Source organism: Elaeis guineensis, chromosome 8 (assembly GCF_000442705.2).
Source record: "Elaeis guineensis isolate ETL-2024a chromosome 8, EG11, whole genome shotgun sequence".
Lineage (NCBI taxonomy): Eukaryota > Viridiplantae > Streptophyta > Magnoliopsida > Arecales > Arecaceae > Elaeis > Elaeis guineensis.
The window spans coordinates 40,814,502-40,836,769 of record NC_026000.2 but is presented as its reverse complement, the minus strand read 5'-3'; the positions used below and the strand labels follow the sequence as shown (position 1 = coordinate 40,836,769).

Here is a 22,268-nt window from a genome sequence, read left to right as displayed (position 1 = left end):
GATTGAGTTATTTTCTGTTATGTAATTAGCAATAGGATTGCTATTTATGAAATATACTGATCTATTTGTGAAATGAGTCAACATATTTGGTGAACAGAAAATAAAATCTTTCAAATTTAAAAATTATTTTCTAAATGCCAAACCCTGACCCATCAGCCCAAATACTTAATTAAAAGAATTAAATGTTGTCTAGTAGGTCTAGAATTGTGAATTAAGACCTAAGACAATTGCATAAACTTGTGGGTCAATGGGTTAGATGGATTAGGTCCATAATTGGGTTAGACCTAAGGTTAGCTTAAAGAAATAGACTAAATTAGAGTAATTGATCAAATCTAATCAAAAATTGAATTAGATTAGGTCAAGGATACTCTAGACTCAACTCCAATAGTTATAGTTGATTGGGTCCATGTCTTTAACTAGACCAAGATGGACTTAATTCATGGCTATGCAGTGGAACCCTATTTAATAAGTTGATCAAATTAAAACTAATGAACCGGTTGGTGTCTAAGGTAAGTTTGGCATTTTGACCAGTGATTTTTAAGTGGGAGCTACTCGCAGTGATTCGATCTCTGACGAGTTAATGGCTTATCCCCACCACTGATCTCACTTACCTGTCCAACCTGGTGAATTAGGTTTTGATTAGATCACATGGTGATTAGGGCTCACCCATGTCATTAGGTAAATCAGTTTGACTGATTTAGGTGCTCCTAATGCCAGCTTTAATTAAATCTTTTTTTTAATCTGACTTGGTGAAGTCAGTGGGAGGATTGAAATTGGTTGGATATTTTCTTCTCATCTATCCTTTAATAAAATCTTCAAAAATTATTAGGTCCCTAAAAATGATTAAGTTATATTGATAACTAAGTCATAGTCTCCCATCAAGTGAGTGATAATAAGTCCATTAGTTTAATAATCATTGGAGGCCCAAAGGCCTGGTGCTTATTGACTAATGGAATTATCATTCATAATATGATAATTTGGTTTGAGTCTTTCTGATGGTGGTCAGATTGGCCGGCCAAAGTCGGGTCTGATCATTTATTGATCCGATTCACCAAATCAAATCATGTTAATGGTTAGACCTAACCAGATCTTTTCAGTGGAGGCCAAAGCCTACTGATTAGGTTCTGGGGTAAAATTAATTACTAGAAGTTGTTTAGAGAAACAACTGGTTATGAACCTACCCATAGATGCACATGGGTTGACCAACCAAAGTTGGGCTCGTGTGTAGTCTGTGTGGATTCTAGTACCCACTAAGGAATTAAAGTAATTTCTCGAATTGGAGGTTGAGGCTACCAGCTCGTAAAAATACTGGGAGAAACTTTAGACTAAAGTCCAAGTCTTTAGTATTTATAATTTATGTACTAATCGAGGTCTGGTTTTTCTTTATGCAGCTATGGCCACTACCCTATCCCTCCGGTCATTATTAGATAATGACAAGCTCATGGGACCTAATTTCGATAGCTGGTATCGAAAATTAAAAATCGTCCTTAAGCATGAGCAGATCTTTTATGTAGTAACGGATCCAGCACCTGAGGAGCCAGCCCTGAACGTTAGGGGGGCGGTCCGAGACACTTATCAGAAGTGGCTCAACGATTGCACCATCATTCGGTGCATTATGCTGGCGGTAATGAATGATGAGTTCAGCCGCAGGTTCGAGAATGCCCAACCACAGGAGATGCTTCAAATATTGAACGACTCTTTTGGCACGCCTGACGATGTTGAAAGGCACAAAACTAGTTATGCCATTTTTAATGCTCGGATGAGGGATGGAGCCTCAGTCACTGATCATGTACTGTACATGATCGAAATGATTGAGCGCCTAAGTAAACTGGGCTTTCCTCTGCACGAGCAGCTCGATAAGGATGCAATCCTTAATTCTCTACCCAAGTCCTTCCTCCCCTTTCTTACTCATTTTGGATGACAAAGCCTGCAGTGAACTACCACAGTTTGTTGGGGTTGCTGCAGAACTTTGAGAAAGATCACCAGCTCCATAAGGAGTCGGTGAATATTGTGGGAGGGTCTTCTTCTGATCGTCGACCCTTTGAGAAAGAGAAGAAAAAGAACAAGAAGAAGAAGAATAAGAAGGTGCAGCTGCATACTGGGACGTCTGCACAGGATCAGACCAAAAAGTGCAAGCCCGATTAGAGCCAGGCGGAGTGCTTCTTTTGCAAGAAGCAGGGGCACTGGAAGAGGAACTATCCTCTATACATTGCTTCCCTGGACCCGAACAGGCCAAAGAAGAAGCAAGGTACTTATATGATAACATCTTGCAACTTTTCTATTTGTGATACTACTGCCTGGGTATTGGATACCGGAAGTCCTTATCATATTTGCAATTCGATGAAGGGTCTGCAGGTTAGTAGGAGATTTGATGAAGGCGAGAGGTTCCTGAACGTTGGAGATGGAAGCAAAGTTTCAGTTCTTGCATTAGGAATCATGAACCTTGTAATCAATTCTCACAATATAATTCTGAGTGAATGTCACTATTATCCAAGCTTTTTATTAAATATTATTTCTGTAGGCCTTTTGGCCATGAACGGGTTATCAATTTTTAATAAAAGGAAACGTTTGCAATATCATTTTGAATGGTGTTACAATGTTTATTGGACAACTTTATAATGAAATTTACTTTCTATCACAACCTGTTAATGTGGTTCAAATCTTCGGTAAACGTCCTAGAATAGATAATGTGTCAGAAGTCTACCTTTGGCACTGTAGGCTAGGTCATATCAATAAGAACAGGATAAACAGGTTGGCTCAAGAAGGAATTCTTGAAGTAAGTGATTGTGAATCACTTCCAACCTATGAGTCCTGTCTTCTTGGTAAAATGACCAAATCACCTTTTACTGAAAAAGGTAAGCGAGCTAGTGAACTCTTGGGTTTGGTACATTCTGATGTATGCGGACCCATGAGCTCAAGTGCAAGAGGTGGATATTTCTACTTCATTACCTTCACAGACGACCTATCGAGGTATGGGTATGTCTATTTAATGAAGCATAAATTAGAGTCGTTTGAAATGTTCAAACTATTCCGAAATGAGGTAGAAAAATAAACTGGAAAGTGTATTAAAACTCTTCGATCTAATCGAGGAGGTGAATACCTTTTCAATGATTTTCTGACATATCTTGGGGAGAATGGGATTCTCTCTCAGTGGACTCCTCCTGGAACACCACAACATAATGGTGTATCTGAAAGGAGGAATCGGACCTTGTTGGACATGGTTCGATCCATGATGGGGTTTGTTGGTCTGTCGATCTCCCTCTGGGGATATATGCTCGAATCAGATTGTTACCTTCTAAATAGAGTTCCGAGTAAGTCTGTAACCAAAACGTCATATGAGATATGGATAGGACGTAAGCCAGTACTCTCGTACCTTAAGATTTGGGGGTGTCCGACTTATGTTAAATGTTTAATTACGGACAAGCTTGGACCTAGGTCTGACAAGTATAATTTTATAGGGTACCCAAAAGAGACCAAAGGGTATTACTTCTACCTAGCTGATGAGCAAAAAGTGTTTGTCAGCCTTAAGGCAATCTTTTTGAAAAAGGAGTTCCTTGGTGAAGGGACTGTTGCCTCTAAGGTCGAACTTGACGAAGTTCGGCAGATGAAAAAATCGACACAAGTTGCTGAACCTGAACCGGATTTAGTTAGATCAGATCCGGAGCCCATTGTTCAAGCATCCTTATGGCGATCTGGTAGAGTACCATGTCAACCGGACAGATACTATGATTTCTTGGTCCGGGACAGTGATCCTATCGAACTTGATGAAAATGATGAGGATCCGATCACCTACATGGATGCAATGCAGAGACCCGACTCTGAGAAATGACTGGAGGCCATGAAATCCGAAATGGAGTCCATGAAGGTCAACAATGTGTGGATATTGGTTGACCCACCCGAAGGAGTAAAACCCATAGGGTGTAAGTGGGTCTTCAAGAGGAAGAGAGGCGCAGACGGAAAGGTGGAAACCTATAAAGTCCGTCTGGTTGCCAAGGGATATCGTCAACGTTATGGTATAGACTATGACGAGAGATTTTCTCCTATGGCAATGCTCAAATCCATTCGGATTATGCTTGCGATAGCTGCCTATCTAGATTATGAAATCTGGCAGATGGATGTGAAGACAGTTTTTCTAAACGGAGAGCTGGATGAAGAGGTGTATATGATACAACCTGAAGGATTCACATCCATAGATGAGTCTAAGGTGTGCAGGCTACAGAGGTCCATTTATGGATTTAAGCAGGCATCACGGAGTTGGAACATACGTTTTGATAAGATGATCAAGATGTATGACTTCGTTAAGAACGGAGAAGAGCCATGCATTTATAAGTGGGCTAATGGTCCAGTAGTAGTATTTCTTGTATTGTATGTGGATGACATTCTCTTAATTGGGAATGATGTCCCTGCATTACAGAGAATAAAGATTTGGCTGTCATCACAGTTCTCCATGAAGGATCTGGGAGAAGCTTCCTACATCCTAGAAATGAGGATCTATAGGGATAGATCTAAAAAGTTGCTTGGTTTATCTCAGTCCACGTACATTGATACTATGCTGAAGAGGTTCAGTATGGAGAATTTCAAGAAAGGCTATCTTCCGATAGGCTATGGAATTTCTCTCTCGAAGAGGGATTGTCCGACAACACCTCAAGAGAGAGAGCATATGGGTAGGATTTCATATGCTTCGACAGTGGGATCTATCATGTGCGCCATGACATGTACACGATCAGATGTGGCATACTCACTAGGGGTAGTGAGTAGATACCAATCTGATCCAAGGGAGAATCACTGGAAGGTTGTTAAAACCATCCTGAAGTATTTAAGAAATACTAAGGACCAGTGGCTTGTTTATGGTGAATCAGACTTGAGACTTATAGGGTTTACAGACTCTAATTTTCAGTCTGATCATGATGACAGCAAAAGTGTGTCGGGATTTATTTTTACCCTTAATGGTGGGGCTATCTTCTGGAAAAGTTTCAAGCAGCACACAGTGGCTGATTCAGTTTGCGAGGCGGAGTATGTCGCTGCATCAGATGCTGCCAAAGAAGCGGTGTGGCTGAGAAAATTCATCACCGAGCTCGGAGTAGCACCCTCCCTTGTTGGTCCAGTTCTGCTCTACTGTGACAGCTCTGGAGCCATTGCTCAGGCGAAGGAACCAAAGGCACACCAGCGGATGAAACATATTCTGCACCGCTACCATCTCATGCAAAAAATTGTGGATCGAGGTGACGTCGATCTTTCGAAGATCGACGGGAAGGAGAACCTGGCTGACCCATTCACTAAAGCCATTGCGATGAAGGAGTTCGACAACTACAAGTCGAAGATGGGTATTAGATACTACACCGATTGGCTTTAGGCCAAGTGGGAGATTGTTGGGAATAGTGTCTCAAAGTCAATCGTCAGTCTGTTGACGGTTGTGCTCATTTTTGTATTTGTATATGAATTATGAATTAATAAAAATTATTTTAACATTTTTCATCACAAAATATTTCATCTTCTAATGAACTCCTATGTTGTGGTGAAGTCCTTAGGACTATTTAGACTCGACAAAGGAGGATTTATCGTTTAGTCCTTAAATCTGTTCGTGATCAAATGATACGTTGTTACCAAGGATGACAACGTTTATCAAGCATAGGTCATTTTTGCTATATAGGTTGGTTGTTCTCTTAACCAATAAGTGTGGAGACACTGGTATGGCATACAGGTGAGATGTAAGGATATATCTGCACTGAACGTGATCGACTTTGGAGCTATTTCTGCTGTCAAGATTTGCTCCGATGGAATATGGGTATAAATATCCCTCCGACCTGAGACCGCCACGGTGACTTGCAAGCAACTCACTGCACTTAGGCACTGGACTACCTGAATTTTTAATTCAGTGACAGAAGGCTGCTGGGTGTAGTCAAGTACTTGACTTGTCGGTGCATGTGTCAAGATGGGATTGATCACTCCAGTTTAGGAGCTGTGTACAGTCGTGTTTCAATTTAGCAAAACCTTGACCAGGGTAGTCCTTGTGAGGAGTCACAGGACTGTTTGAGTTGAGCACGATTCGGATGATCTGATCAGGGTTGACAGTTTAACCCTGAGTCATCCTAAATACAGGGGTCAAAAGGATGAATCATACAGTAACCATATTCATGTAGGTTCTGAGTGTTGCGATTGCGACTTTTCGACCTATCCAGATGTCGGGTACCATTACTAGATGGTCACTTCGATTAGTACAGGAATTGGTTCCTGTGCTACCGGCTTAGGTTCGAACCTGTAGGGTCACACACATTAGAGGTTCCTATCTGATCTGATCGCTGATATAGAATCCTACATATTTGGGACTCAGTGATCGAGAATCAAGATTCTCTGATCACGAGTTCCACTGGTTGGGATTTTTCGATCAGAGTTACATATCGATGAATTCTGATGCCTGATTGCCCATCAGATTTAGACTCAGTATTTATGAGAGGTTTAATTAGTGATTTGATTGCTAATTAACTCAATTTGATTGAGTAATTATTTTTGGATCATGTCCAATTGAATTGGATTCAGTTGGATTTGACCCGATTAGGTTAAGAGTTGACCTAATCGTCGAGATGGTTTGGTTCCTGATTTGATCAGGGGTTGGGCTTAGTCAATTTTTGATTTGATTAGGATTTTATTGAGTCTAATTAAGTCTAATTAAGTTGGATTTAAATTAGTCTAATTGGACCTAACTTATTTGGTTCAATTAGGTTGGTTTAAATAATTAAACCACCTTGACCCAATCTCCATGCGCCACCTCACTTCCATTGCACCCATTTGAATTCATGAGAAGAAACTTCTCATGAATTTTTTCCTCATGCCAAGCCCTTCTCCACGCCCCACTTTAATGTGCCAAATGAATGGATAACGATGATTGGTTGGCCATTCAAATTCAAAATAAAGTTTGAATTTGAATGGGCAATCAATCTTTGCACCTTATCCCTTTTTTTACGCCCTATTTATTACATAAGGAAAAGTTTCTCATGAAATCACTCCATGCATAATTTAAGCCATGCCTCACGCCTTTAGTGGATAAGGGATGAGTTGGTGTCTATTTGAATTCAAAATTTGATTTGAATTCAAATGTGCAATTACTCATCTTTATCTTTTCTTTTGGATAAGATGTTTGACGTTGTTATAAAAGGAGGAGAAGAGTGGGGCATGCAAGAAGAAGATTTTTGGAGAAAAATTTTGGGATGTGAGAAGTCTTGTGCGTGAGAAGGAAGTCCATATCCTTCCAAGAGAAAAAGAAAGAAAAGAAAGAAAAGTGGGTGCAAGGTTTTCGGTGAATTTCCTAGAGTTTTAACCTGGGGTTCGGGAAGTGAGAAAGTGAGCTACAAGTGTCATGAGCCCATAAAATCTCAGGAAGATCTTCAACATCCTCTCAAGCACGTCTGTTGACGGTCTGAAGTATCCAAAGAATTGACAGACATCGATTGAAGGAGTTCGATCAGCATCGACAGTCAAAAGGGCTCTACAACGAGCTAGTACTCGTGAGGAGTCGATCAGATCGGGAGCTTTCTGTGGATGATCTGCAGAGGTCAGACATGCTGTGTGGCTGCATCGTGATGATCAGACTCTCCCAACGATGATCAGATTGCGGCGATCTACTACCCGCACAAAGGTATTGTGTTTTGAACACATTACAGTAAAGTGTTTACTGTTCGAATTTGAATTTCAAATTTAAATGAAAGCATGCTATATATCATATTTAGATCCTAGTGTAGGATAAATTCATGTTAATTAATTAGATTAATTAATAATTTTTACTGTAAAATCATGATTTTGAAAAAGTTTTAAAATTATCATTTTACCCCTGCATTGAATTCCCCACATTCACTTGAAGATGGAGATCTCGTGCTAGGTGATGAAGGAATTGTGGGATCTTTAACTTGAGCCATCACTTGTTCTTGTTCTTGCACCTCTATCATGTTGGTGCTCCAATTCTAGATTCCTTCTTCATTAAACTTCATATCATGGCTTATGAGGATCTTCTTCACCTTTGGATCATAAAGTTTGTATGCTTTGGATCTTTGATCATATTCTATAAAGATGCAAGGATAACTCTTGTCATCAAGCTTGCTTCTCCTTTGATCTATGATGTGTGCATAGGCAATGCAACCAAACACTCTTAGATGAGATACATCTGGCCTATATCTATTCCATGCTTTTTGAGGGGTCTTTCCTTCAAGATTCTTTATTAGGCAATGGTTGAGAATGTATATCGCACAATTCACTGCTTCTGCCTAAAACTCTTTTGGCATTTCCTTCATCTTTAGCATGCTTCTCACCATGTCAAGAATGGTCCGATTCTTCCTTTCTGCTATGCCGTTCTACTGGGGTGAGATGGTGCAGTCAAGGTCCTCCAAATACCTTGAGATTTGCAGAACTCCATGAATGCCTTCGAGGTAAACTCTCCTCCTCGATTTGATTTCAAAGCTTTGATTTTGCACTCAGTTTGGTTCTCTACAAGAGCTTTGAACCTTTTGAATGTCTCTAGGGCCTCACGTTTCTCTTTCAAGAGGTACATCCAAGTTTTTCTACTAAAATCATCAATAAATGTTAGAAAATAATGACGACCTCCAAATGAGGCCGGTGTGATAGGACCACAAATATCCGTATGGATGAGTTGCAAAGGCCTTCGGGCTTGATGAAATGATTTCTTTGAGAAGCTAGCTCTTGAGTGTTTTTCAATAATACATCCTTCATATATTCCTTCAGGGATATCCTCAATGAGAGGTAATCCCTTCACCATCACCTTCGAGGATAAGAGTTTCAAGGAACCAAAGTTCACATGCCCGAACCTCAAGTGCCATAGCCATGTGTCATCTTTCATGCATGCACTCAAGCACTTTGTCACAACATACTTGATATTCAATATAAACATTCGGTTCTTGGTCATAGGTATTTTTGCAATCAGCTGATCATATTTTCTTAAGTAAAGGTATCTACTTTTCATGACAACATCAAATTCTTTTTCTAATAATTGACCAAGACTCGAGATATTTGTTTTCATATTAGGCACATAGTAAACATTAGAAATGAACTGTTGAGAACCATTCTTGAGTTGAATTAAGATTTTACCTATCCCCTTCACTTGAACTTTTGAGGTATCACCGAAAGAAACATTGCCTTCCACTGTCTCATCTAACTCTTTGAACATGTATTTGTACTCGTACATATGATTGCTTGCGCCGGTATCCAAATACCAAATGTTCTCATTGAAAGCTTCTTCTCCCTTCTTTGCTAGTAGCAAGATTCCATCTTCTCCTTCCTCCTTTGCATAGTTGACCTTCTCATGCACTTGGTTATTCTCATTATGGTAACATTCTGATTAATGACCATATTTACTACAAGTATAACATTTAATTTTACTTTTGTCATACCTTCGTCCTCCTCTTGAGAAACCTCCTTGCCTTCTTCCGCCAGAGAGATCTTGTGTGCTTTCTTCAGTAGGTAAAACTCCTGTGCCTCCTCTTTTTCTACCACATCCAAAGGAACCTCATCCTCATCCACGACCTCATCCATGATCGTATCTGTGGGTATAACAATAACCGCGACTTATCTGACTGGTTTCGCTAGTTGGGCCATCCTTCTTCTCATTGATGGTGAGCTTGCACTTCAAGACTTGCTCCAAGGGTTCTTCTTTCCGCATCAAGATCCTCTGCTCATGGACTTGTAGAGAACCCATGAGTTTATCAACTATCATAGGGTCTCATGGACTTGTAGAGAACCATGAGTTTATCAACTATCATAGGGTCCACATCTTTAGACTCTTCAATTGCAGCCACAACATAGTCAAACTTCTAATCCAAGGATCTTAGGATCTTCTCCACCACACGCTTGTCCTCCACATTCTCACCATTTCTTTTCATTTGGTTTATATTAGAGAGAACCTTTGTGAAGTAATCTGAGATGGATTCTCCTTTCTTCATCTTCAAAGTCTCGAACTCGTCTCTCAACATTTGGAGGTGCACCTTCTTCACTTTCTCAACGTCTTTATGAGCATTCTCGAGGATCTTCCAAGCTTGCTTCGAATTGGTGGCACAAGCAATCTTCTCGAATCCGACTTCATCTAGCCCTTGATAGATGAAATAAAGGGCCTTCTTGTCTTTTTTTCTTTGATGGACAAGCATCGTTCTTTGTGCCGCCGTTTGTGTGCGGTCATCTTGAGATTCTTCATATCCCTTTTCAACAACCTCCCAAATATCTTGGGAGCCTAGCAATGCCTTCATCTGGATGTTCTAATTCTCATAATTGATAGTGGTGAGTCATGAAATGGGGAATTACATACTACTGGACATATTTTCAACCTCCGGACTCTGATACTACTTTGATAGAATATGTAATGGTAGTGAAACATACAACAATAGTATGAGAAACTATATAAAACAATGGAGCAGTACAACTTTTTTTTTTCTCACAAGCCCTCTCTTTTCTTTTTTTATTCTTTGATACCACTTCATTACTCCATATATTCTACAACAACCACCTATTTATAGGTATAAGAAATAACCTTTTGACTCTCTTAATAAATTTATCATTTAGACTTCTCATGTGACTCTTGGATTTTCTATATGACTCTTAATTTTTCATTGTGACTCTTGATTTTTGCCACTACAATTAAGTTTACAAAATTTAATATGATCTTTAAAATTTTTTAATATAATTAATATTTATTTTTTCCAACACAAACACCATGTTCATCATACACCGTCTCCCTCTCCAAAGATAGCGTTCTTCTTCAAAGTTGGCCACACAACAGACTACTGGACCAAGTTTGCAAGCCCAAGGCCCTATCATGCGAAAAGCCTTTGCCGCGGTCTCATCAGAAAGAGGAAACAGGGAGATGCTTAGAGAGTGCGGCTTTGGTCGAAGTCTTTGGAAGACAGGTCAAAGAAGATGATGTTCAAGACACTCTAATACGAAAGGCAAACATCGCCGGCAATTGGACTACACGAAGATTAGCAGCACCTAACACTTTTTTTTGTTGCCTGTCCTTCTAGAAGCATCATTCATCAACTCATGACAGGAGATCGGATTTAAGGTAATGGATTTACGCTCCAGGTCAACCACTGGGATCGGTTCAAAGGGGGCGTTCCACATCAAATGAAGCTTAAGGTGAGTGCAAGTTTAACCAATCTACCCCTAGTTTGTCGGAACTCATGTACAGTGGCAGAGATCATTGCTAGTTTTGGGCTCCCCCATAGAGCAAGCAAAAGTTGGGGAAGATCTCTCGTCGTTTGGTCTCGGTCTTTACTGTGATGACGTCGAGGATATTCCTGGTTCAGTTGACTGTCGGACCATTCAAGAGGTAAGAATTAATTTTATCTCTGAACAAGTTCGTTCAAATCCATCGGAGGGGAGCGAAGAGGAGGATTGGGATTTTTGGTTTGGTCCCGACGACAAATCTCCCACTTCGGACAACAGAAAGAGGCCTGCAGGCCAACTAGAAAGCTCACACATGTCAAGGCAGGTTCCAAGACCTCGCACCAGCAGTCTCGAGAGCTCTGTGCGGACTACCCCCAGCGAGCCCAAAGACCTAAGCCCCCAATAGCTAGTGGAGCTACTCTGAGATGTGGCTGGGCAGCACGTTTTGTCCAAAGCTTCTCCCTGTGGCCGGATCCACGTGCTAAGCGCGCTATCATTCTGATTCTAGATCTATAGACCTCGGAACCTAGGCCTGTTGATTCAAATTCAATTTTTCACTTCCCGTGAAGCTGTCTAACAGCCTCATTTCCAGCGGCTTCTTCGGCAGTGCCACACCAAAAAACTCCTACCAGGCTTAATGGGTGCCTACTGACCGAATTCTCTGAGTTTGAGTGCACAACCTCTGACAGCAAGAAGCCCACTGCATCGAAATCGGGTGCAACAGTCCTTGTTACCAAAGTCTTTGACCAAATTTTCAAAGCATGCAAAGGGTCTCGCAGCTCTGAACAGGCACCAAGTAACACAATTCAAGTTCAGCATACCCCACAAAACAACAAGAAAAGTGTTCCCTCTACGAATGCTTCATGCAAACGCAGTGCTAGGCTGAGATCAAAGAAGATTAAATCGATGGGTCTAGTGGAGGACTCTCTAACAGCAGCTGATATATATTTTATCAACTCATTGACTGCAATCCAAATTTTTAAATAGGGAAAAAATACGGATTGCTATTCGAGTTGGATGATCAGCTCAAATCAGTGCAAACCCTGAAAGCTATGGAACTACAACGATGTGGAACAAAGGCTGATGTAGTTCCCGGAGTACCAGTAGGATGAAAGTCCTTACAGTTTTTTTGGTCTATAAAATGGGTGGTAGCCATAGATACTTGACCCAACTACCTTTCCCAACGCCCACCCGATTCCATGTGGATGCTACCCATTTTCTGGTTAAGTGGTGTTTAGAGAACCCCTCCCCCAAAACTTTCTCACCCGGTCCTACAGTTGGTGTTAAAGTCTGTAATTCTCTTTTTGTTCCTGGTGGGGGAGCTTGTTTTGTTTGGTTGCTATCACTCTATAAATGTTGTTAAGTTGGAACACGAGGTTCAGGTAATCCAAAAAGAAGACATGCCATTAGAGATACTATTAAGCAATCACAGTGCTCCATAGTTTGTCTTTAGGAAACAAAGCAAGACAATGAATTAGAAGATACAGAGATCAATTTATGGAAGCAGGCTGCAAGGTTGGATATCAAAAGATGCGGCAGGATCGGCAGGGGGAATGCTCTCATATTGGGATCCTGAGCTGTTTGAAGGCAGCCTAAAATGTAAGGGTCGTTACTCACTAACCATCAAATTAATAACTAAGAAGTCTAGTTTCTTATGGATGCTCTCTAATATATATGGCCCACATAATCAACATGAATGGAGTTTGCTTTTCACTGAACTTACCTCACTGATTCTACTGGATTCTACGGGAGACTTCAATACCACTAGATTCTACTGGATCGTAAGATGACTGCTAACACAAAGAAGCCGTCAAAGCTCTTCAACACATTCGTCAATTCAAAATCTTTGATAGAAATAAAATTATTGAGGAGGTAGTACATCTGGACTAACTTCAGAAAAGAACTGTCACTAGCAACATTAGGTCGTTGCTTGGTTTCTATTGATTGGTTTCACAATTTCCTGCTGGCAATCCTCACTTTAGTGGTCAGACCAACATCTGATCATATCCCAATTCTTCTGCAGCCATGTCCTTGAGTTCATGGTAAGTTCTCTTCTCACAAGCCTTTTCATTTGGAGAACTTTTGGCTAACAATCATCGGTGTGAGGACAATATCCGAACTTGGTGGGATATAAGAGTTAACTATCAGGATGCAGTGGCAACGATGGTTATGAAACTGCGGTCACTCGTATCAAAACTCAAAGCTTGGAATCATATGGATATTGATAATGTTAGATATATGTCCTAGAAGTCAAGCATATTTATTTTTTGTAGAACATAGTTTTATACTTGATCTTATTATTTAATAATAAAATTGAACAGTTTATTTTCATTCATGTAGTATATGTGTTTATGAATCGTCCAAAAAATTAATAAGATGATGACACATATTCTCAAAAATTAAAAATTTGAGGCGTGTATGATTGATGATTAATTTCTAAAATGCTTTCGATCGATCAATCATCACAGGGATGGTGATTGATCCGATAAGATTGATACATGGATCGCTTTTCTTTGGATAGATGAGTCTTGAGTTTATAGTGTGAGAATACTAAAGTAAGAGTGTAGATGGTTGTTAGAAAATAAGGATACTGAGCGTGACCAACATGAGAAATCACTGGATGTCTATTCATGCATCAGTAACTTTCTTGATGTTATAGTGGTGTGACTAGTTTTTTGACCTGCGGTGCCTCAGCTATTCACAATGGGATTGCTGTAATTTGATTGTATATACACTTGATCTCTATCTATTTGGATCCTTACGGTGTAGATTGGCTATAGTAGATTCATTGTAGGAGTAGGATATCTACCTATATGGGATCTATCAACCTTGATAGATAAGAAGTAGTCCTATATGATTTATGAGATTAAATTCTAAAGACTATGACCATGACAGTGTGAATAATGGAAAAGAATTTTCATGAGATTTCACATAATAAACTCGAGTTGAATAAATCTTACATATGATAGATGATGGAGTTTGATGAGCTTTTCATAACCTCCATGTTATCGAACTCACGATAGAAGAACTATATCTCATGGTAACTACATCTAGAAGTTCAATACCTTCTATTCTGCTAGATTGCCCTACATACTGTTAGGCATCACTGATGGATTGTGAGACTAATAAAAATATTTTGATAGTCAATAATTCTCATTTGGTAAGTTGGAATTGTTTGAATTCATTGAAAAAATTTTCAATGATATTTATAATGGAGATCACAATATATCTCACTACCAAATAGAATAGAACCTATGGGATCACACACAAAAAAGTCATAACTGATTAGATAGTTGAATTGTGATTTTAAATCATAGGAGAATCTAATTATCAATATAATTGATGATTGGATTGATTTGCAAAAGTTACATGAGAGGTCTTGCTAAGAGTTAGTGAGTTAGAGGAGGACTAATTTGTAATTATTGCTATATTATTTGATTTGATCAAATAATTGAGGTTGATTCTAGTCAAATTAAATTTGGATTTAATTAGATTAGACATGGTTTGAGTTTGACTCAAATTAGGTTTCATAAGTCTAAAATATTTAGACTCAATCAATGTTTGACTTTATTGGTGCATGTCATCCAACTTCACTATTCAGACACATGGCAATAGATTACTATCTGAATCATGAATGTTCTTTCGACTCACATTAGCCATTTTTTGATTTGCTTCTTCAGCTTGGTATTTGGTTGGTTTGATTTGCCAGAGCTATTTTTAAAGTATGATGCTCATCTCAGCTATTAGCTGATCTGCGGTGAGTTATGTCGGTCTTTAGCCGATATGGTTATTAATACTAAAGACATATGATACTCAATTCAGTCAGTTCTTGATCTCAATAAGGTCACATCGATAAATTATCGATATCCCTCCAAAAGTAGATAGTTATTGACAGTAGTCATCCACCTCAGTATCAACTATCTTTCAGCTATACTACAATCAATTGTCGCATGGACAACACCCTGCGATCTCTATACAGCTAACCATTCTGTTATAATAAACTCTCTTAATGGCCTAACAAACTCTTCTAATGTCCTAACAAACTCTCTTAATGGCCTAACTGTTGAAAATTATATCCTAAAGCTAATTGATTTATTATAAATAATTAAATTTTATATATAATTATTGATCAATGAATAAAAATTATTTTAGTCTTTTCATCACAAAATGAACATTTTCATTATTAGAACTCTTGTGTTGTGATGAAGTCCTTAGAACTATATTATGATCGATAAAAGAGGATTTATCGAATAGTTCTTAAACATATTCGTTACCAAATGATATGTCATTAATAGGATGATGAGTTTATCGAGTATAGGTCATGTATGCTATATAGGTTGGTTGTCCTCATAACCAAAGAGTGTGGAGATACTGATACGGCATACAAATGAGATGTAGGAGCATCAGCAAATGACTATAAGCATCATAGAGTAGCTCGCAAAAGTATGGCATAAGTATCTCTCAGACCTGAAATCATCATAGTGACTTACAAATAACTCACTGTGCTTAGGTATCAGACTATCTACATTTCTAATACAGTGATAGAAAGCTATTGGATACAGTCAAGTATTTATGAAGTCTGTGTGTGGATCAAGATGGGATTGATCCCTCTGAATTATAGGAGTTAATAATCACTATATTTTAATTTAGTAAAATTTTGATCAGGATAATCCATGTGATGGATTTGAAAGATTAAAATATGATGTGATGATTGTTTCAGGGTTGACAATTAAATCTTAGGTCACTTTGAGCATTAGGATCAAAAAGATGAATTATGCGGTAACCATATATCAAGATTCTTGAATATTGCTTTGCAAATATTCGACCTATCTAGATATCGAGTATTATTGCTAGATGATCACTTTGATTAGTATAGAAGGAGTTCCTATGCTATCGGCTTAGTATTCGAACCTATGGAGTCGTGCACAAAAGTCAAATAATATAAGAAAGATTTGATCAGATATTTATATGTTCAATTTGGATGTTCGAGATTTGATTGAACATGTAAATTATCTTGATTAAGAATTAAGTTATAGGTCATATAAAAATACTAACTTTGTTCAAGTAGCACTGCACATAAGGTACGGATTTAATTTTGAAGATGAATTAAATCAAATCAATGATCTAAGAAATTATGAAAGAATAGATTAAATTTTAATTATTTTAGATTAGATCTAATCTAATTAGAATTAATTTTATTAAATCTTGATTGGGTTAATTTATCAAGTTGGATTTGGATAAGAATCCTAACTGGATTAGGATCAGCAGTATTTTCGAAATTGATTCGAATCGGATTTGAATTGATCCAAATCTGAATCAAATCTGATTTGATGTACTTAGCCATTTTTTCTAGATATTCTCTATTTCTTTATAGGCTAGCTAAGATGGTTAGGAAGGGGCTAAAAATAGCCCCTCCTTGGGCATGCACCATAATGAAAGGAGACGGCTCTCTTACTTAGATTAAGATTTTTTATGTTTTAGAAAGTTTGGATTTAATTCAAATATGGAGAGTCTTATTTCTAGCACTAAAAAGAGTTTGGTTTGATCCAGGACCCCTTGCCTATATAAGAAGGGGTGTGGAGAAGAAAAAAAAAGAACCAACCAAGTGCTTGGTGTGGAGACAATCATCCTTAAGCATCCCCTCCTTTTGGCGTGTTCTCTTGGGCGTCTCCTTCCTTCTAGGCATCCTCCCTCCTTGCGTGGTGGTGTGTGGGCTACTCTAAAGCCTTGAGATTAAATCTCAAGGATACTTCTCCTTCCTCTCTGAATAAAGAGTTCATTCCTCCCTTTTACAGTGTTTGGCATGCACACAAAGTAGAGGATCCATGCATCCGGATCTCGTGAAGCATATTGATCGAGTAGCTTCTTCAACCCTGATTATTTTCTGCTGTGAATTAAGATGAGAATTTATAAATATTATAAAAATTAAATTATTAATCTATTCTACTTTTTTGACATCCGATGCATGCGAATGAATTTTTTCTTCAACTGTTATTAGAGCTAGGCCTGTATGCCATAATTGCATAGTCAAATTTTGAGATATTTTGATTTTTTTATCTAATTTTGAATCAAATTTTTAATGTGATTAAACTTTGGTCTCTTCTAATTTTTTTGGTATATTTTTTATTTGATTTTGATCAGAGTATCAAATCAAAATTAGCCCTTGAATCCAGATTGCCAAAATTTGTTTTAGCAAAATTTTTTATGCAGATTTTTGTGCTAATTTTATACCTGATTATGTATGGATTTAGATCTATTTTAATAGATTTTTTATAATGTAATTTAATTAAAGAATTAAAGTTTGAATTAGACTCAGATCTGAATTTATTTGATAAAGTGTCAGATCTTATTTCAACATAATATCGATACATATTTGATCATATATCTAACTAAAATTTTTTATGTAATCATACATATATTTGAAATAGATATTTAGATTATTTCAAATCTAAATTAATAATTTTATATATTATATGAAAATAGTTTTAGATCTGAAATAATGTATCTGATGTAATAAGATTAGATGTATAACATGTATGATATGATCATATTCATGTGCATGATTGTTTGTTTGATAATTTATATGGTAATATAATTGATTTTTAAAATTAGATTTTAGATTTTAATAGTCCAATACTCAAATTAAGAAGATCACCAAGCCATCCAATTATAAGAGTAAGTAAATTAAAAGACCCTCTCTTCTTATTCGATGGAGCACTCTTATGATGTGTAGAGGTGCTATTGTGATCAAGTCTTATGACGAAGAACAACGAAAAAAATTTTAAAATTATTTTGATCATAAATATATTTAGATTAGATCTAAATAGTTTATAGTTAATTATAATTTTAGTAAAATAAATTTATATATAAAAATTAAATTTTATGATCTAAATTGTATGACTGCATATGATGTAGAAATCTGAATTTCTATGATACATAGGATGTATATATAAAATTGATACATATTTAATTATTAAACATAGTATTTAAAAATAATTTTTGATTTAACATATATAGTATGCTTCGCATGAAACTATAGTAGAATAGTTCTATAAATTAAAACATACATTTCACACACTTAATGTAGAATTAAGTTTTTAAAAGGATCTAAATTTGAGAATTAAAAATCTTAAGATACCTTGTAAATCAAGAGGCAATGGGTTAGCATGAATCAAGCCATCTCACTAGATTAGACCTAAGATTAAAAATAAATATGGACTAATTAAAGAAATTAATTATATCTAATCAAATATTAAATTAGATTAGGTCATAATTTTTCTAGATCAATCTTAATAGTTGGAACTTGATCAAGTTCATATTTTTAATCGTATTAATTAAAAATGATTGTGGCTCAAAGGTTTAGTCCGAGTCCTTTGACTGACTGAATTAAAACTAATCGATCAATTGGTGTCTAAGGTAAGTTTGGTAATATTGCAAGATAATTCGATCGATAATTTTTAATTGATAGTCCACTTATCTGACCATTTTGATGGTGTTTAAGGCAAGTCGAGGCAGACCCTTCCATCAATTTCACTTATCTGACCAATTTGGTAGATCCTATTTTGATGAGGTCACTAACTGATTCGAGCTGACCCATGCAATTAAGATAAATCAATATGACTGATTTAAGTATCTCTAGACCAGCTTGTATGAAGTCTTCTTCATGATTTGATGAAGTTAGTAGGAGAATTTATAACTCACAGATCAATCTCTTCTCTTATTCTCAAATCATTAAATCAAATCCTCTAAATTATTAGATCTTTAAAATGATATAGTTATGGAGATAACTAGTTTATAACCCCCCATTAAAGTACATGATAATGCATCCAATATTTTAAATAGGCATTGGAGGCGCCACATGCCTTGTGTAAATTAGGTATTGAAATTATCATTCATCATATGACCATCTTGTTATGCCCTTTAGATCAATGGTCAGGTTGACCGAGCCACACTAAGGCCTGGACATTCATTTGTTGGATACATTTGGTGTAGTTATGTTAATGGTTGGACCTAATCAGGATTTTCATTGGAGGTGCCACATGCCTACTGAAGAGATGCTTGGGGCAAAATCTAATTGCTAGAAATTGTTTGATGAAATAATTGGTTAAGAAACTATCCATGGATGCACTAGGGTTGGCCGAGCCACACAGGCCTGAATGCAGTTTGTGTGGATTCTAGTACCCACTAAGGGATTAATGTAATTTCTCGAATTGAAGATAGAGGCTATCAATTCATATAAAATAGTAGGAGGACCTTTAAACTAAAATCTATATCTTTAAGATTTTAATAATTCAATACTAATAGACTTTTGATTTTTTTTTTCAGCTATGGCCAACACATTATCGCTCCAATCGCTGTTGGATAGCGATAAGCTTATCGGACTAAATTTTGATAGTTGGTATCGAAAGCTTAAGATCATCCTGGAGCATGAAAGGATCCTGTACGTGCTTACGGATCTCGCACCTGAAGAACCTGCTGCCAATGCATCCCATGCTATGAGAGATACTTATATGAAGTGGCTTAGTGACTGCACTACAGTGCATTGCATTATGAGGGTAGCCATGAATGACGAACTTAGTCGGAAGTTCAAGGATGCATAACTCAAAAAAATGATTCAATTGTTGAATGAGTCTTTCGGCATCCCTGAGGATGTTGAGAGACACAAAACCTCCTGCATTGTGTTTAATGCACATATACGAGAAGGAGCGTCAGTCACAGATCAATATGATCAAGTAGATTGAATACTTGAGCAAACTTAGCTTTTTATTACATGAACAATTGGACAAGGATGCTATCCTAAACTCACTACCGAAGTCCTACATATCCTTCTTGAGTCATTATAGAATGATCAAGCCTGCAGTAAACTATCATGGTTTGCTAAGGTTGCTGTAGACATTCGAGAAGGACCATCAGCTTCAAAAGGAGCTAGTACATATTGTGGGAGGATCGTTTATAAGTCGTCATGCCTCTAAGAGAGAAAAGAAGAAAAAGATGCAAAAGATTCATGCCACCGATCCAAAGCCTAAGCAGGGCAAATAGTCGAAAGTAGATAAGAGCCCGGTAGAATACTTCTTCTACAAGAAGCTGGATCATTGGAAGAAGAACTGTCCTACATATATTACTTTTCTGACCCAAACAGACTAAAGAACAAGAGAAACAAGCAATCAGTTACTTCATAAGCTATTTATATGATAACTCCTTATAATTTCTCTGTATGAGTACTACTATTTGGATATTGGATACTGAAAGTCTGATTAATATTTGTAATTTATTGCAAAGATTGCAGATCAGTAGAAAATTTAGAAAAGATGAGCGGTTCCTAAATGTTGGAGATAGAAGCTTATTTCCAATTCTAGCTTTATGAACTATGTAGCTTATTTTCGAGTCTAGTAGTGTCTTGTTAGATGTGTACCATTATTATTCTTTTTTCTTGATGAATGTCATCTCTATAGCTCTTTTGACCAAACTTGATTTTAAGTTTTTAATAAAAGATGATTTTTATGATATCATTATGAATGATACTAAAATCATATGAGGATAATTGAAATATGGCATATATTTACTATCACAGCCTGTTGGTGTAATGTACCCATCGAACAACCATCCTAGGATAGATAATGTCAGCGATACCAACCTTTGGCATTGTAGGATGAGACTTGTGAACAAGAACAGAATAGATAGGTTAATCAAAGAGGATGTCTTTGAAATTAGTAATTATGAATCATTATCAACTTGTGAATTCTGTTTACTTGGTAAGATAACCAAGTCTATCATTTAAGAGAAAAAGTAAGCAAGCCAGTGATGTTCTAGGCTTAGTACATAGCGATGTATGTGAACCTATGAACATAGACACTAGAGGAGGTTATTATTACTTCATTACATTTACTGATGATCTATCAAGATATGGATACGTCTACCTTATGAAGCATAAATCCTAATCATTTGAAATATTTAAATGATTCCATAATAAAGTAGAAAAATAGACTGAGAAGAGTATTAAAACTCTTTAGTCAGATTGAGAAGGTGATACCTCACTAGTAATTTTTTGATATATCTAGAAGAGAATAGGATTCTCTCAGAATGAATCCCTCTCGAAACACCACAACATAATGAGATGTCAGAAAGGAAGAATCAAACACCGTTAGACATGGTTCAGTCTAGATGGGCTTTATGACTTTGTCAATCTTTTTTTGGAGATATGCTCTTGAAACTGTCTGCTACATATTTTTATAAGATTTTGAGCAAGTCTGTAAATAAAACACCATATGAGATATAGTCAGGACGTAAGCCAGTGCTCTTTCATCTTAGAGTTTAAGGATATTCGGCTTATATAAAGTGTTTAAAGATAGACAAGCTTGGATCTAGATCCGATAAAAATTTGTTTGTAGGGTACCCTAAGAAAACTAAAGGGTACTACTTTTACCTCGTTGAAGAACAAAAGGTGTTCGTTAGTAATAAGATAATCTTTTTAGAAAAAAATTTTTAGGGAAGGAACTAATGCCATTAAAATTGAACTTAGTAAAGTTCGTGAGATAGAAATATCCACACATACAGAATCATATTTGATTGAAGAATCAAATCTAGACCTGTAGAGGTGCTATTAAGAAGATCCGATAGAGTATCGCATCAATCAGACAGATATTATTGTTTCTTAATCTGAGATGGTGATCTTGTCGAACTAGATGAGAATGACAAGGATTTGATCACCTATATGTATGCAAATGTCTGACTCTCAGAAATGACTTGATGCCATGAAATCCAAGATAGAATCCATGAAGATCAATGGTGTATGGATATTAGCTGATCCACTCGAAGGAATTAAACCCATAGGGTGTAAATGAATTTACAAGAGAAAAAAGGAGTGGATGGAAATATGGAGACCTATAAAGTCTGTCTAGTTGCTAAGGGATATCATCAGTATTATAGTATTAACTATGATGAGACGTTCTGTCCTGTAGCAATACTCAAGTCCATCCGGATCATGCTTGCGATAGCGGCATACTTAAATTTTGAGATCTGATAAATGGATATCAAAATCATTTTTCTTAATGAGATGCTGAAAAAAGAGATGTATATGATATAGCCTGAAGGATTTATATCTTCAGATG

At 37.0% G+C, this 22,268-nt stretch overlaps 1 protein-coding gene across 1 annotated transcript in view; it reads right to left on the bottom strand.

Moving 5' to 3' along the window:
• Nucleotides 1-16,717: 16,717 nt before the first annotated feature.
• LOC105035574 (uncharacterized) overlaps nt 16,718-22,268 on the bottom strand; it is a 181,382-nt gene continuing 175,831 nt past the window's right edge. The window contains exon 3 of the mRNA XM_073242704.1: nt 16,718-17,044. Coding sequence (XP_073098805.1) covers nt 17,038-17,044 — 7 coding nt within the window. The 3' untranslated portion in view covers nt 16,718-17,037. The remainder of the gene's footprint in view (nt 17,045-22,268) is intronic.